The 16,291-nt window shown below is 39.9% G+C and overlaps 1 protein-coding gene across 50 annotated transcripts in view; it reads left to right on the plus strand.

Moving 5' to 3' along the window:
- Positions 1-16,291, plus strand: part of MTMR3 (myotubularin related protein 3) — a 132,030-nt gene that overhangs the window by 87,846 nt on the left and 27,893 nt on the right. For all 50 annotated transcript variants that reach the window (XM_078337825.1, XM_078337891.1, XM_078337914.1 and 47 more), the window contains 3 exons: positions 3,988-4,070; positions 6,970-7,136; positions 15,182-15,278. In XM_078337825.1, the coding sequence (XP_078193951.1) occupies positions 3,988-4,070; positions 6,970-7,136; positions 15,182-15,278 (347 nt within the window). The remainder of the gene's footprint in view (positions 1-3,987; positions 4,071-6,969; positions 7,137-15,181; positions 15,279-16,291) is intronic.

The raw sequence follows: 16,291 nt of genomic DNA on the forward strand, positions 1-16,291 counted from the left end.
ATATTTTTTGTAGAGATGGTGTCTGTGTTGCCCAGGCTGCTTTCAAACTCCTGGGCTCAAGCAGTCCACCAACCTTGGCCTCCTAAAATGCTGAGATTATAGATGTGAGCCACTATGCACAATTTCGTTCGTTCGTTCGTTTGTTCGTTCGTTCGTTTATTCTTTCTCTCTCTCTCTTTCTCTTTCTCTCTTTCTCTCTCTCTCTCTTTCTTTCTCTTTCTCTCTTTCTTTCTTTTCTTTTCTTTTTTTTTTTTTTTGTAGAGACAGGATTTTGCCATTTTGCCCAGGCCAATCTTGAACTCCTGGGCTCAAGTGATCCTTCTGCCTTAGCCTCCCAAAGTGCTGGGATAATAGACATGAGCCATTGTTCCCAGCCTTGATTAGTTTTTGATTGAAAAAATTATGTGCCCAGATATTCCATTTTATTACAGATTATAGATTTAGACTCATTTCTTGCTTTATTTTTACTGTTACTGCCATTTTAACTTCATGTGTACAAGCACAAGATTAGTACTTCCCATTCAGGCTATAAAAAGGGCATTTGTTTTTAAAAAGGTAGAAATTATCCCACTCTAAATTCTCATGCTTAAAAATAATGCACATGTATGCCCACACACCCAGAATGAATTGAAGAGGTAAATACAGTATGGTATGATGACATCAGATTCCCTCTGGAATGTGACAGTATTATGGGACATACCTGTGCATGTGTGTTAAATTTTTAAACCACTGCTTTTCTGCTTTTATTTGGATTGATGCTCTTAAGGGTGTTGGTGTCTGTGATGTAACTTTTGGCTTTTGAGGAATTGGTTATAGCACCGAATGTGTTTGATGCATTGTTTTAGCACGAGTTTGGTGAAATTTATATTAGGAAAAGCACCTGGCAGGTGAAGTTAGCAGAGAGAAGAGCAGAAAGAAAATGAGTTGCTACAAGACATCGAATCAGTAGGTTTGAGATGATTTGAAAGTGAGTTTAGATTTCTTGCTACTTTTCTACAAATGGAATTGCCTTTGAGGAATTTTGATTTAAACTATTTTCCTCTTGAAGATCCCTGGTGGAGAAGCTACTTATTTGTGAAAGCAAAACTAAAGTAGAGCTTATATGGAAAAGAAGTCCAAGTGTAGGGGAGGAAAGAAAGGCACACCATGTATGGTGGAAGGAGCCCAGACTGGAGGACAGACATGGATTCTGGTCCTGACTTTACTACTCTACTAGCTTATAGTGTAGTCGTTTAACCTTCCTGGGCTGAAAAATGGACTGGCTCTTGAATCTATAATTTGGTTTTGAGGTTGAATATAGGATACCTCTAGTTTCAGAAATGGTAAGAGTTCCTTTTCATATGTGAGGAATTTTGAGGAACCTAAAGCAATGGAATGGGCCTTAAGAAAGTAGAGAAATGGTGTGTTTTGGATGGAGGTATGAAGAGGAAAAGGCCAATTCTGCCTTTTAGAAGAGGCAGTCTGGAGGGAGTGCTGAAGGAAAACACTGGGGTAGAAAAGAGAAGAAAAGGGAGATACTTGTTATAACAACAGGTGTTTCTCTTTTATATGTCCCTACTCTTGCTGCATATTGAACTTCCCTGCATGTGACAGTCTGCATGAATATTAAAATCTGCTGTTCTCCATATCTGAGATTTGTGTACACATGGTTGTTTTTGGTGACTTGCTAATATCTGCAATCTGATTTGAACACACAGAACCAACATTTTAATTCTTCTTTCTTAAATTTACTATGTTAAAATACAGAAAATATGTATATATTGCCTGAATTTTAGGTAGCAAATGTTTTGCATGCTCTGAGATAATTTTATTCCATTAAGTTTGGGCACAGGCCATTGGGGTCTGGTTTAGTAATAAGGATGTAAAACTTACCTGTTTGTAGCAAAGTAGCAAAGGCTAATCCATTTCCCCCAGCAGCTGCTAAGAGCATTAGCTGGTTTTCATGTCTTCTGTTCGTAAAGAAAGTCAATTGCAGGGGACTTAGGATGCAGGTGACTGCCGAAAGAGCAGCCTCTCCATGTGGATTTGCAAAGCTCTCTCTAATCCTATCCCAGACTCTTCACAGGCCCCATGCCTGAGATTTCCTTAGTTGTGACCAAGGTTCAGAAAGCAGAGGTTGGGGACACATGGGAAGACTGGAGACTTGCCTAATGAAGCTGGCAGAATTTTAATTGGTAAAATTTTAGAAAATTGAGACTAGACCTCAGGCCTCTTAATTGCCAGTCTGGCAGCCACATTTTGGGGGGATATAGAGAGTTAAGGTAGTTAGCAGGAGTACTACAAAATAAAAGGCAATAAGAGTCTGTTACAGACCACCCGGAGGACTGGCCTGAGAACAAAGCAATGTTGTCTTCTCATCTTTAACTTAATCTCAGCATTTCTTTTTTACAGTTTATCTGTAATGATAAATTGTTTCTTGTTTTGTTTTGTTTTTTCCTTCTTAGATGCACAGGTCTTGGAATAATTCTTAGCTGTATCAGCTGCAGTTTCTCACAGCACCTTGGGGTTAAGGACTTGAACAAAACAGAGGGCCAGAAGCTCCTTTTGTTCTTAGAACATAGGCAAGATTTCTTAGTTTTTCCTCTGATGCACAGTACTATTACATTGTAAGGGAATTTTTATAGATTGTAGACTTAAAAGCAAGAAGACTTCAGTCATAAGGTCGAAACTCCCAGTCATTTATCTGAGTAATATTATTTTGCTTTCTTCTCTTCTTTAACCCCTGCCCCATTTTGTTTCTTTGTCCAACACTGGGCTTCTTTTGAATCCCTGCATCCTCGTTCTGAGAGTTCTGTGCTGACTAGGAGCTCTGTGGTGGGGCAGAGTTTGCAGGAGTCTTGTTCCTGAAACTGGCTCAAACACGAGGGCCATTCTGTGCAGACAGCATTCTTGTTCCTGTCAGCATTGGAGGCGACTGCCTTCCTCTTTGCATACTAACACAAATTGTTGGAATGCTATTTGCAACTTCCAGAGACACATTTTGGCTAGGCTTGATGCAGTGTAAAAGGAAGATGGCCCACTCCTTTTTCAAGGAGTAAGAGTATTCGCTATTATTTTACCAGGTTTTCATTGAAAGTCTAGAAATTGCTTTTTGAAGCCAGGGGTTGAATCAGGATGATTCGAGGGATAGGAGGAGGATCCTCATATTTCCCTCAAGATTTGGCACCCTGTCTGGATGCTTCGACTTCTATGTGTCTCCCTTTTATCTGTCTGCTGTTTTACATAATTCTGTGTCCAGTAGAGTCTGCAGACCAGAATGACAGGGAGGAATCATTCTAGCTTGTTCAGACCTCAAGCCCCATTTGGCAAACAGGACTCCTAATTGATTTTTTGAAGCAAGTCAAACACAGTTATAGTTTTAGCATCTTTGATCACTGTATGGCCTTCTCCTCCTCCTTCATATCTTTGAGTCTATTCTATTTATTAGAGAGCCTGGCCAGCAGCTATTGTCCCATTGTCTTTTCTGTGCAATCTACAGGCAGCTTAGACCTCTAGCCTTTTTCAGGAGCCTCATTGGCTAACACTAAAGCCATAAGCCCACTCTCTCATTTGAGGCAAACAACAGAGTCTCCCACTGCCATTCTGATCTGTAGTTCTTTTCTATAAGCAAGAAAGTATTACCATTCTGGTTCCCTTCAGCTTCTGTGTCATTGCATCATTGCAAATCATAGTCAGTTATAGCATCTAGAAGTAGTACTTCGATCTCGAGAGTTTAGTACCTGAGAGAGAGATTCTCCTCTTCCAAAGTTGGTACCACCTCTTTGTTGCCCGCATGCTGTGACATGACTTGAGACCACTGATTTAGAGATAAAGGGATGTTCTAATTCACTCTGCAGTAAATCACTTGAGTACTCTTGATCCAGATAAGTTTGCAGTTCTGTTTTTGTTGCTTTCCCTTATATATCTAGTCTTATTGGACACATTGAAGAAGCAAGGTTGATGCAGTTTTCTTTATGACCAAGAAGACTTCATTTTTTTAAATTGCAGGTTCCATTACAGCTTATAGAAAGTGTTGAATGCCGAGATATATTTCAGCTTCATTTGACTTGCAAAGACTGCAAAGTTATCAGGTATGTGGTGGTATGTTTGTGTTGCTGTTTAGTGTGGAAAATGTTTTTTAAAAAATGAGTCCATTGTTTGGTAACTTAGTAAGATACTTTTTGAAGATTAGCCTCATTAGGAATATTTTCTGAGTAGTTTGTGCCCAAGATATTTTATCTGTAGGATGAATACTTTGCTATGTTGAAAGATGTTTTTTTTTAAATTTGGAAATAATTTTAAATATACGAAAGTGCAAAAATAGAAATAGAACATCAGTACACCATTTACCCAGATTGACTTGTTAACATCTTACCATTTGCTTTATTATTTGCAGAGTGTGTGTGTGTGTGTGTGTGTGTGTGTGAGAGAGAGAGAGAGAGAGAGAGAGAGAGAGAGATATTCTTTTCCTGAACAGTTTGTTACATAATCATGGCTTTAAAAAAAATACTTTAGCGTGCTTTCCTAAGAACAGGAATATTTTCTTATATAACTACAGCATCATCAGTTTTCAGTTTTACATTGATAATACTTTTATCCAGTCTACTATACATGTTCTTCCAATTTTGTCAGTTGACCTAATGACCTATTAATGTTTCTTATAGCATTCTCTCTCACCTGTCTCAGTACAGTATCCATTTAGCTGTCATGATTCTGTAGCTTTCTTTAATCTGGAACATTTTCTATAGCCCTATTTGTCTCTTACGACTCACATTTTGTAGAATACAGTCGTTTGTTTTAATGGAATGTTTCACATTTTATGTTTGTCCAGTGTTTCCTCCGTTAAACTGAGGTTATGTTTTCCCAACTAGAATACTGCATATATGATGTCACGTCCTTTTCAGGATACCGTATTACATAGGGAAGTACAGTGTTCATGTACTTCACTGGAGATGTTAATTTTGATTATCCCAGTCAATATGTCATCTGGTTTCAGTATAATTTCTGCATTTTCTCTCTTGCAACTAAAAACAGTGTGGGGGAGGCACTTGAGACAATGCAAATGTCCTCGCTTCTCGTAAAAATTTCTCCTTAAGTTTAGCATTTATTGATGATTTTTATCTGATGTTAACTATAATGGTTGCAGGCTGTGACAGTGGCTCATGCCTGTAATCCCAGCACTTTGGGAGGCTGAGGTGGGTGGATCACTTGAGGTCAGGAGCTCAAGACCAGCCTGGCCAACATGGCGAAACCCTGTCTCTACTAAAAATACAAAAATTAGCTGGATGTGATGGTGCGTGCCTGTAGTCCCAGCTACTTGGGAGGCTGAGGCAGAAGAATCACTTGATCTTGGGAGGCAGAGGTTGCAGTGAGCTGAGATCACACCATTGTACTCCAGCCTGAGCAACGGAACAAGACTCCGTATCAAAAAACAAAAAACCAACAACGACGCCTGAAGTGCATTTTAAATTGGTCTAGAGGTCTTAAATTCCACAAGTTCTTACTGCATTCTTTCTTGTTCTGGGGTGCCAGTAAACATTATGTGTTGGCATATTGATGAGCCACCATGATTCGGACAAGGGAGAGGTTTAGGTGACCCCATGGTTTTAAAATATTTTTAAAATTGATTTTTAGTCAGTGAGATTTGGCTTATTTTTGACCGATACTGGCTACAACTCAGTTTAAGAAGGTTACTTATTACTTACTTTCTTAACATTGCATTCAAAAAGGCCAAATATTTAAACAAATCTTTATTTTTATTTATTTATTTTTGAGATAGTCTTACTCTGTTGCCCAGGCTGGAGTGCAGTGGTGTGATCTTGGCTTACTCCAACCTTCACCTCCCTGGTTCAAGTGATTCTCCTGTCTCAGCCTCCCAAGTAGCTGAGATTGCAGGTGCATGCCACCATGCCTGTCTAATTTTTTTTGTATTTTTATTAGAGATGGGGGGTTTGACATGTTGGCCAGGCTGGTCTCGAACTCCTGACCTCAAGTGATTGCCCATCTTGGCCTCCCAAAGTGCTGGGATTACAGGCATGAGCCACTGTGCCCAGCCTAAACACACCTTTATTTATTTCATTTTATTTTTTTAAATTTTCTTTTAGATGGAGTCTTGCTCTGTTGCTAGGCCGGAGTGCAGTGGCCCGATTTCAGCTCACTGTAACTTCTGCCTCTCGAGTTCAAGAGATTCTTGAACTCAGCCTCCTGAGTTGCTGGGATTACGGGCGTGCGCCACCACACCCAGCTAATTTTTGTAATTTTAGTAGAGATGGGACTTTTCACCATGTTGGCCAGGATGGTCTTGATCTCTTGACCTCATGATCTGCCTACCTTAGCCTCCCAAAGTGCTGGGATTATAGGTGTGAGCTACTGCACCTGGCCTCCATCTTTAATAAATTAGTTTTCACTAATTATTTTAACTCATTAGTTGTATATACTGAAATTGCAATTGACAGTAGAATTGTTTTGTTCTCTATGTGGTCATAGCCGAAAGTTACAGTGCAGTCTATCTTTTGGATCTGATTTGTCCTAATAGCTAAATAATGAAATTAGTCCCTAACTGGCTAAAAATAATGCTGTGGTTTTTAAACTTGATCTAATATCTTATTATGAAACAAAAAGGATTTTTCTAAACATTTTTAGTGAGGGACAACCATAAATCTTTGATGGAAGAAGTAGAACTCTACTCATAAAAGAATAGCAGCCATTTTTTTGGTAATAATTGTGATTAATGAATCTTAGAGATTCTATTAGTCTAAAAAATAGATTTTCCACATGGTCAGCTTCTTTCTTTTGGATATTTTGTTTTATTGGCTAACATGTATTTTTCTTGTAAGTGATAATGAACATGTGAATGACTGATTGACTCAGATGCTTTCTTGATTGTAGTTCCCACTTCACTACAAGTGGGCATTCTTGAAATAATGGCTTTTCTTACATTTCATTTCGACTGTCTTCTGATTACATCCATACTGTTTGACTTCACCAAAGGTGTCAGTTTTCCACCTTTGAGCAGTGTCAAGAGTGGCTGAAGAGACTAAACAATGCAATTCGACCACCTGCTAAAATAGAAGATCTCTTCTCATTTGCATACCATGCTTGGTGCATGGAGGTCTATGCCAGTGAAAAAGAGCAACATGGAGACCTGTGCAGACCAGGTAGGCCTTTCTGAAATGCACAAATGGCCAGGGACTTTATCAAGCTACTGATGGAGGTACTTTTAACATGCAGTGGGACACAGAAGCAATCAGTGTATATTTTAGGGAGCACCTACCATGTGTCCAGCTTTCTTCTCAGCTTAAAATAACATGTTTTCTGCCTTCCACAGGAAGGGAAGAACACTAGATGGCATCACAATCTACTGGGCCTAAAAACAGCTCAACTAGAATAAGGTTTTATAAATATTATGGAAGCTTAATAAAAGAGAGTTATGAGTTTTGTATACATGTGTGGGAAGACTTCATATTGAAAGTGGCTTTTGAATCAGCTTGGAAAGTTGAATAGGAGTTCATTGGTTAGAGAATGGGAAAAATAATATTAGAGCAAGTAGCATGAACAAAGGCACAGAGGTGTGGGAATAAGCTGTAGAATATAAAATGGTCTTTTTCTATCTTAAAATTTTCAAGTCAAACATTACTTATTTCACCATTTTCATTCCATGGATGAAGAAAGAGGTCCAGAGAGGCCATGTGCCTATGAAGAACAAATATATTGTAGATTTTAACATGTGACAAAAGAGAGAGAGGACGGGGTGGGGGGGGCGTGGAGAAAGAGAGGAGGGGGGAGAGGGGGGGAGAGGGAGGGGGAGAGAAGGAGGGAGAGGAGGGGGAGAGAGGGAGGGAGAGGAGGGGGAGAGAGGGAGGGAGAGGAGGGGGAGAGGGAGGGAGAGGAGGGGGAGAGAGGGAGGGAGAGGAGGGGGAGAGAGGGAGGGAGAGGGGGGGAGAGGGAGGGAGAGGAGGGGGGGAGAGGGAGGGAGAGGAGGGGGGAGGGGGAGGGGGGAGGGGGAGAGAGGGGGGAGGGGGAGGGGGGAGGGGGAGAGAGGGGGGAGGGGGAGGGAGGAGGGGGGGGAGGGGGGAGGGGGGAGGGGGGAGATAGAGGAGGTGGGGAGACTTCTCATACAGTCTGTCCCCTTCACTGTTATTCTCCTTCAGAAATGGCTTTGGCCAAGTTCATGTTATTTCTCTTCATGTAGTTTTCTGTAAACTTTGTGGTCATAGATAGAACTTTGCTGGTTCAATACTTTTAGTGTGCCAGGTTTTGAAGTGTATGCAGTGAAAAGTTGTGAGCATCCTTCAAGTAAAGAATACTCTTGGGACTTTTTTCTTGAAACCTAAAATTTTAATCCTGAATCTTCAATCTTACAAGTTTGCCCTGGGTCATTTTAAACTTTGAGGCTAATCTTGCTATGCTTATTCACTTTATTTTCTGGCCCTATCACTGATTGATGCTTTTGGTTCACATTTTTGTTCCTTTATATTAAAATGCTTATAACATAAGCAGTATTTAAAGTTTGATAAATACCTTTGTTTGCTTCTCATGACCTTGTCAAACAGGCCACATAGGTTGGTGTCTGTTTTGGGAGCCAAAGAAATGGAGACTCAGAGGTAAAAAGCCTGTTGTCAGGTCCCAGTGCCAGTCACTGACGACAGAGCTAGGACTTAAAACCAGTTCTCAGTTATTCAGACCTGACTGTGGGGTGTGCTGTGGATAGAGTTTGGGGGTGGGGGGAATGTGGATACAGAGTTTGGGGGGTGGGGGAAGGCACCTGAGCTCATGGAGCCTCAGGGAAAGCCTCAGAATCCCAGCTTCTCACAAGCGTACCCATGCTAGCAGAATTCTGTCATCTACAGGAGACCACACCAACCTTGGAAGTTTATGAGAATATGCTTGAACTGTCTCTCACTTCACTCCAATTGTTGCATCTATTTTTTTCTTATTGAGATGCCATCACATGAAAAAAAATTTTTTATTGCTCTTCTCAAATTTGGGTTATTTTTAAAAAAAGTTTACAGACTGATGTTTACAAATCTTACACGTACATTTTCTGAGTTTTTAACCATTGCGTCTTTATTAAAGTTTTAGTTTCTACCATCTTCTAGGATAATGAGTACATCCTGCTGTATTATGTTATATTAGAACTTTAAGGCCCTCGTCTCCAAGAGGTATTCTCTAATTTTGAGTTGCCAGCATTTTCTCAGCAAGGTTTGCTTTCTCCTATGCCGTTCTCTCAACCACAGACCGAGAAGTCCGTATCTTTTAGGAGAGCTTTTTTAGTCCCTTGATAATTTTAGTTGTTTCTTTCGAATTTGAGCAAACTCTTAGGATATTCCTGAGAGGTGCCAAGTCAGAACCTCACTCTGGTCTTTTAATTACGAGTGGCTTTGTTCTGAGGTGGGATAACTTTGGTCCTCTTCTGATGGTATCTGATATTCTTTGGCCATAAAGGTATCTATAGTGTCCTGTCTTTCTGTAGGTTTGTGATGCAAGGGTACATGAGGGGTAGAGTACTGACTTAGGAAACCAGAATTCAAATCCATACTCTGAGATTTAGTTGGAAGAAGGAAAAAAAACTGGGCAAAGAATTTATGTTCTCTATACTTTAATTTCCTTTGTGCTTTAAACTGGGACATTCATGCTTTTCCTGCCCAGGCTGATCCAGGTATCCTGAAGATCAAATCTGTTAATGCTGCAGAGTGCAATTCAGTCAATGTTTAAGTGCCCCCTATGTGCCATGTTTATGAAAACACTTTGGAAATTATGCAACTACAAGGTAATGCAATCATACCTGATTGGCTAGAGATTGAGTAAGGCTTGCATTTTGTTTCTTCCCAGTACACACAGTCCACACTGATGTTAACCTGCCACCACTCAGCATGGAATCTTGTATTTCGGTGACTTAGTTGAATGTATGTGTATATGTGGCTTTCGCCTTTTATGTATATTCACTATGGAGTACAAAGGAAAAACTTGGTTTTAATTAAAAAAAAAAAAAAAAAAAAACCTCGAGGACATTTTTAAAGCCAGTCAGCCTGGTTCTTTGTCACTACCTAATATTGTTGAGTGGTGGTGGTGTCTGTAGCATTACTCATCAAATACTAGCATACCAGACAACCATATACTTACAAATCATCTTTAGGATGAGCTAACACTGTCGATATTTCAAAGTCATGCCTTTTTATAATCTGCCCCAGTACATGAGATCACAAGTGTAGACTCTGAGTTGTGGAAGTTAATCTTACAGCAGTTAATAAAGCCTTTTATGGAGTCTTCTCTACTTAGCCTGTTACAAGTAGAATGTTTTCAAAGAGGAGGGAAATGAGAAAATTACATCATTGTCTTACTATTCATATAAATCTTAGTTTCTGGCTGTTGAACCTGTCATAGTTAAGCCAGTCATACTATGGCCACAGCTCTAGGGCTTAATCAGCTTCGGAAGAAGTCTCAACATCGCTGTTGGAGTTCACCTTTGAAACCTGCAGAAGCCTTTGCCAAGTTCTTGACTCTTCTCTTAGCCCCTCAAACTCTAAAAAAGAACTGGACTTAAAGCTAAAAGCTTTTCTCTCATGTCCTTAATTTCCTGCTCCTCATTGCAACTGGCTTGTTGGTGATGGCTGTGTACTAAAATGTTAATCTGGAGGCCTGACAGATGACTGGGCAGTTCAGCTGCCAGTTTAGTAGAATCAGGCCTACCTATCTAACCTCTCTCGTGTGAAATGTCCATTAAGCCCATCTTTTTTATCCACAAAAAGCATATGACTCTGGGTCTTAACACTGCTGTCAAGCTACCTATTTATCTGTCTTCCGGGGTTGAATACAGTCCAGGAAGTTGCATCTAGAGGATTTACTGGGACCTTTGTACATAGAAAAAGCTTATTTCCTCTCTCCGTATTTGAAAATCTGGAAGAGATAGTTCTTAACCTTCTCTGACTCTGGTATTGGTCTGCTTCCTCACCTGTCAGGTAAAAGCCTATCCTTTTTGTCCCAGGCCGTTAAGCTGTATGTAATTGTGGGCTTGAATACTCAGGATCAGTCAGGGAGCTAGACTTTTGGGGGAAAATTTTTTAGATTGCTGATTAACACTGTGCTTATGATAGAGGGAGTTAGGGAACTTCATTGCCTTTAAAAAGAAAGTTCTTCACTTCCACTAAAATGAAAATTGCTGGACTGTATTATTTGTAGTACAAGAAATACTAAATGTAGGCTGGGTGCAGTGGCTCATGCCTGTAATCCCAACATTTTGGGAGGCTGGCGGATCACAAGGTCAAGAGATTGAGACTATCCTGGCCAACATGGTAAAACCTCATCTGTACTAAAAACACAAAATTAGCTGGACATGGTGGTGCGTGCCTGTAGTCCCAGCTACTCGGGAGGCTGAGGCAGGAGAATAGTTTGAACCCAGCAGGCAGAGGTTGCAGTGAGCTGATATCATGCCACGGCACTCCAGCCTGGTGACAGAGCGAGACTCTGTCTCCAAAAAAAAAAAAAAAAAATGTTGAAAGAGACAAATGCTGATAGGAAGGGTTGAAATTGAAATATAAAGCCAAGCAAAAACCTTATAGCCCCAGTATTTAAAGTAAGTTGAGATATCACAGTGTATTTAATGTTGAATTGATTGAGACCTGACATAGAAATTTTTAACGGAAATCCAGTAATAAATATGTTTGTATTTATTTTTCTGGTTAAGTAAACATGAGTGAACATCTCACACAGTTTGCAAGAACTGATTAAATGCCTGATGTATGTAATGATGTGGTTTTCAAATGATCAGTAGTGGGTCACGAAATCTAATTTTAAAGGAATGGAATAGAAAACATCAATTTGTGTCACACACATAGTAAGAGTGGATACTGTTTTGTGAAATGCTTTTTAAAAAATAATGTATGTTGGGGGGGCGCGGTGGCTCACGCCTGTAATCTCAGCACTTTGGGAGGCTGAGGCGGGTGGATCACGAGGTCAAGAGATCGAGACCATCCTGGTCAATATGGTGAAACCCCGTCTCTACTAAAAATACGAAAAATTAGCTGGGCATGGTGGCGCGTGCCTGTAATCCCAGCCACTCAGGAGGCTGAGGCAGGAGAATTGCCTGAACCCAGGAGGCGGAGGTTACAGTAAGCCGAGATCGTGCCATTGCACTCCAGCCTGGGTAACAAGAGCGAAACTCCGCCTCAAAAAAAAAAAAAAATATATATATATATGTTGTATTAGCTGGGCACAGTGTTGTGTACCTGTAATTCCAGCTATTCGAGAGCCTGAGGTGGAAGATTGCTTGAGTTTAGGAGTTCATACCCAGCTTAGGCTACATAGCAAGAAAAAATTAAAACATGTTTGTTGTATTGTAATGTAAAACATAATTCTTATTGTGGATTGTGATGGTCAGTTTCAAAGTTTATGAAGTTACTGCATTAGAGGATATAAAAGTAATTAAAACTCATTCCCATTCTCAAAAACTCAAATAAGATTTTCTATACCTGATAGTATATATTTCTGCATATAGCTCAGAATTTTGTGCTCTGGATGGTGGTTGTAAGTCCTCGTTTGGGAAATAGTTCTATGAAGTAAATTGCTGTCACTGTTATTTTTTTGCCAGTGGTTATTTTTAAATTACAAGATCCTTTTAGGGTATCTGTGTCTTACCCTAAGAGCTATTAATGGAGAAGATCATTAATGTACAGCTCAGGAAAAGCACAAAAAATATTAAAAATCATTAACAAAATACTTTTACCTTCTGCAAAGACTTGGAGCTATATCCCAGAGTAGGGAAAAAATAATTTTTTTTTTTTTTTTTTTTGAGATGCTGTCTCACTCTGTTGCCAGGCTGGAATGCAGTGGTGCTCTCTTGGCTCACTGCAACCTCTGACTTCCCTGGTTCAAGCGATTCTCCTGCCTCAGCCTCCTGAGTAGCTGGGATTACAGGCACGTACTACCGTTCCCAGCTAATTTTTGTATTTTTAGTAGAGATGGGGTTTCACCACGTTGGCCAGGATGATCTCGATCTCCTGACCTCGTGATCCACCTGCTTTGGCCTCCCAAAGTGCTGGGATTACAGGCATGAGCTACTGCACATAGCAAAGGATCTCTTAATGAACTTGGAATTTGCCACAGTTTTGCAACTTTTAGATTGGGATTATGAATTAGTCTCCATTGTACAGCAGGACAAAAAAAAGTCTCCTTGTTTTTTTTTTTTTCTTTTCCTTTTTTTTGAGACAGGGTCTTACTCTGTTGGCCAGGCTGCAGTGCAATGGTGTGATCATGGCTCACTCCAGCCTCAACTTCCCTAGGTTCAGGTAGTCCTCCCACCTCACCCTCTCAAGTATCTAGGGCATGTACCTACCACCACAACCTAATTTTTGCATTTTTGTAGAGACAGGGTTTCACTGTGTTGCCCAGGCTGGTCTTGAGCAGTCCCCCGCTTCAGCCTCCTAAAGTGCTGGGATTACAGGCATGAGCTACCACATCTGGCTTAGTATTCTTGATGGGCAGTATTCTTTGCAATTTTTAGACAGATGGCACCCCAGTTCAGATAGTGTTTTTCCTATTCGGAAGCCTGCTACATTGCTTCTAAAACTTTTCCAAAATGGGATGGATTTAGCTATTATTTTTTCTTGTGCCTCTCAACCTCATCTTTTTATAGCTCTCCTTCAGGAAACATAATACCTAGCTTGAGCTGAAGAAAGGCAGTTTAAATGGGAAGTAGTTTAACAGAATTGTCTTCCATTCAAGTAATTGCTGTTTCCTATTCTGTAGCTCCTCTCCCAGGGAGAACAAAGCTTTATACTTTGATCACCAAAGTGAAGTCTGTTTTGTGCTTTTGTTGTTGTGGTTTCTTCCAGTCCTGCCAGCATTTATTTTACAACCTATAACACTGTATGTTAGAGGTACAGCTTAATATTTTTAAAAATAACATACTGCCCTAGGACTGTATGTTTTCAAGGAAGAAAGTTATTTCAGATTTACTGAATTTATGTTAGCTTCATTTTTACCTTTGTTTTGCTCTCCTCAGGAAAGGAAAGACAGATTCATTCAGGCAAATACAGCCAGATTATACCAGTTTGGGTGGCTGTTCTTAGAAACGATCAGCACTTAGTAGCACGGTGTTTCCTGAGATTCCTGGCTGGCAATTACAATTCTGTGACCTGTTTATTAACCTGCAATTCCATCATCTAAAAGGCTCTGGAAACCAGAATGTTTTTCATACCCTATTTGGTATCTTGGCTGGACCTGATCTGAGCTGATGTGAGGCTATTTGTTGCTTTATTTACCCCACCTGGTATGAATGATCAAACCCTTCACAGAAGAAATATTAGTACTTTTTTAAGGAGATCCTTTTAAGGGCGTGAGCCGAATATTATATGCACGATTTTACCTTTTGAACGTTTGGAAAACTCTCAAGTTCTAAAATTTGGATCAAAGGGTTTTGGATGAGGAATTATTGCTACTTGTGGTAATCTTGTTATTGATTTTATTTCTTAAGGGTACTGTCAGTCTGAGTGTGGAAGCAGGAAAGTAGCCAGTGACAAGAGCATGAATTTTGGGGCCAGATAGACCTGCCATAATAACTTCTCTGTTGTAATTTTGTCCATTGTAAAATGAGCTCAGTGATACTGTTCTCAGAGTTGATTGAAAAGATTAGATGAGATAACAACTCTTGATCAAATTAATTTCTTTCTTCTTCATAATCATAACCTGACAGGGATCTTTCTAAACTAAAACTAAATATGTTACTTTATTATTTATACAATTCCTATCTTTAAAAATATACAGGCTAGACGCAGCACGCCTCTAATCCCAGCACTTTGGGAGGCTGGGGTGGGCAGATCACAAGAGGCCAAGAGTTCGAGACCACCTGGCCAATGTGGTGAAACCCCATCTCTACGGAAAGTACAGAAATTAGCCAGGCATGGTGGCATGCACCTGTAATCCCAGCCATTCTGATGGCTGAGGCACAAGAATCATTTGATCCCAGGAGGCGGAAGTTGCAGTGAGCCGAGATCACACCACTGTACTTCAGCCTGGGTGACAGAGTGGAACTCTGTCTCAAAATATACATATATATATATATATATTTATTTATTTACATATATATGCATATACATGTAAAAGTATATTATATATATGTAACATATGTATATTTCTGTTTTTATTCTACCTGTTTCGCAAAATGGTATTCATTTCTTCCTTTCTGGTGTTTATCTTTGGCCTCTAGGGGAGCACGTAACTTCAAGGTTTAAAAACGAGGTGGAGAGAATGGGTTTTGATATGAACAATGCCTGGAGGATTTCCAACATCAATGAGAAGTACAAGTGAGTTATATGGATCCCTGTAGACTGTCTTTCACAGCCAGTGCCTTTGCAGAAACCCCGGTTCTCATGTGACAGAACATTTGAACTTAGACTTTTTCTTTGAAATAGTTTTATTTATTAAATATAAAGGCATGATCTTCAGAGTAGTTATTGAACCTTGTTCCCATTGCTATTTTTGGAGTTTGGAAAGTGATTCTTAACAGGATCCTAGAACCTTCCCTTCTACCCCCGTTAGGCCTCTGTTTTTTTCTGGTACATGCATGTCTAGATAATAATGTATTTGCCTGTAGCAAGCAGTTACCATTTTTCTCATCACCACTTGGCATCACATCAGAGATAGGATCAGTGGTCTCATAAGCAGTAACACAGAACATTTATGAACTAGTTTTTATGACTGTAATTTTACTCCGGGTGCTGTGAAATAGACATAAGTACGGGTTGAGTATCCCTTATCTGAAATTCTTGGACTGTGTTTCAGATCTTGGATTTTTTTTCAGGTTTTGGAGTATTTGCATAAACATGAGATTATCTTGGGGCTGGGAACCAAGTCTAAACACACAATTTTTTGTCTCATATACTTATACACATAGCTGGAAGGTAATTTTATGCAATATTTTAAATGATTTCCTGCATGATGTTTTGTACAGAAAGTTTTGACTGTGACACATCACATGAGGTCAGGTGTGGAATTTTCCACTTGTGTCATCATATCAGCACTCAAAGTTTTAGATTTTGGAGCATTTCAGATTTTTGAATTAAAGATGCTCAGTCTGTATTCTGTCCTTTAACATATTGATCTAAAACCAGCTTCACTGTTATGATCATTTAATCATTAAGTATTAATATATCCATATTTGGCCACACGTGGTGGCTCATGCCTGTAATCCCAGCACTTTGGGAGGCCGAGGTGGATCACCTGAGATTAGGAGTTTCAGGCCAGCCTGGCCAACATGGGGAAACCCTGTCTCTACTAAAAATACAAAGATTAGCTGGGCATGATGGTGTACACCTAT

This window comes from Callithrix jacchus, chromosome 1, assembly GCF_049354715.1.
Source record: "Callithrix jacchus isolate 240 chromosome 1, calJac240_pri, whole genome shotgun sequence".
Lineage (NCBI taxonomy): Eukaryota > Metazoa > Chordata > Mammalia > Primates > Cebidae > Callithrix > Callithrix jacchus.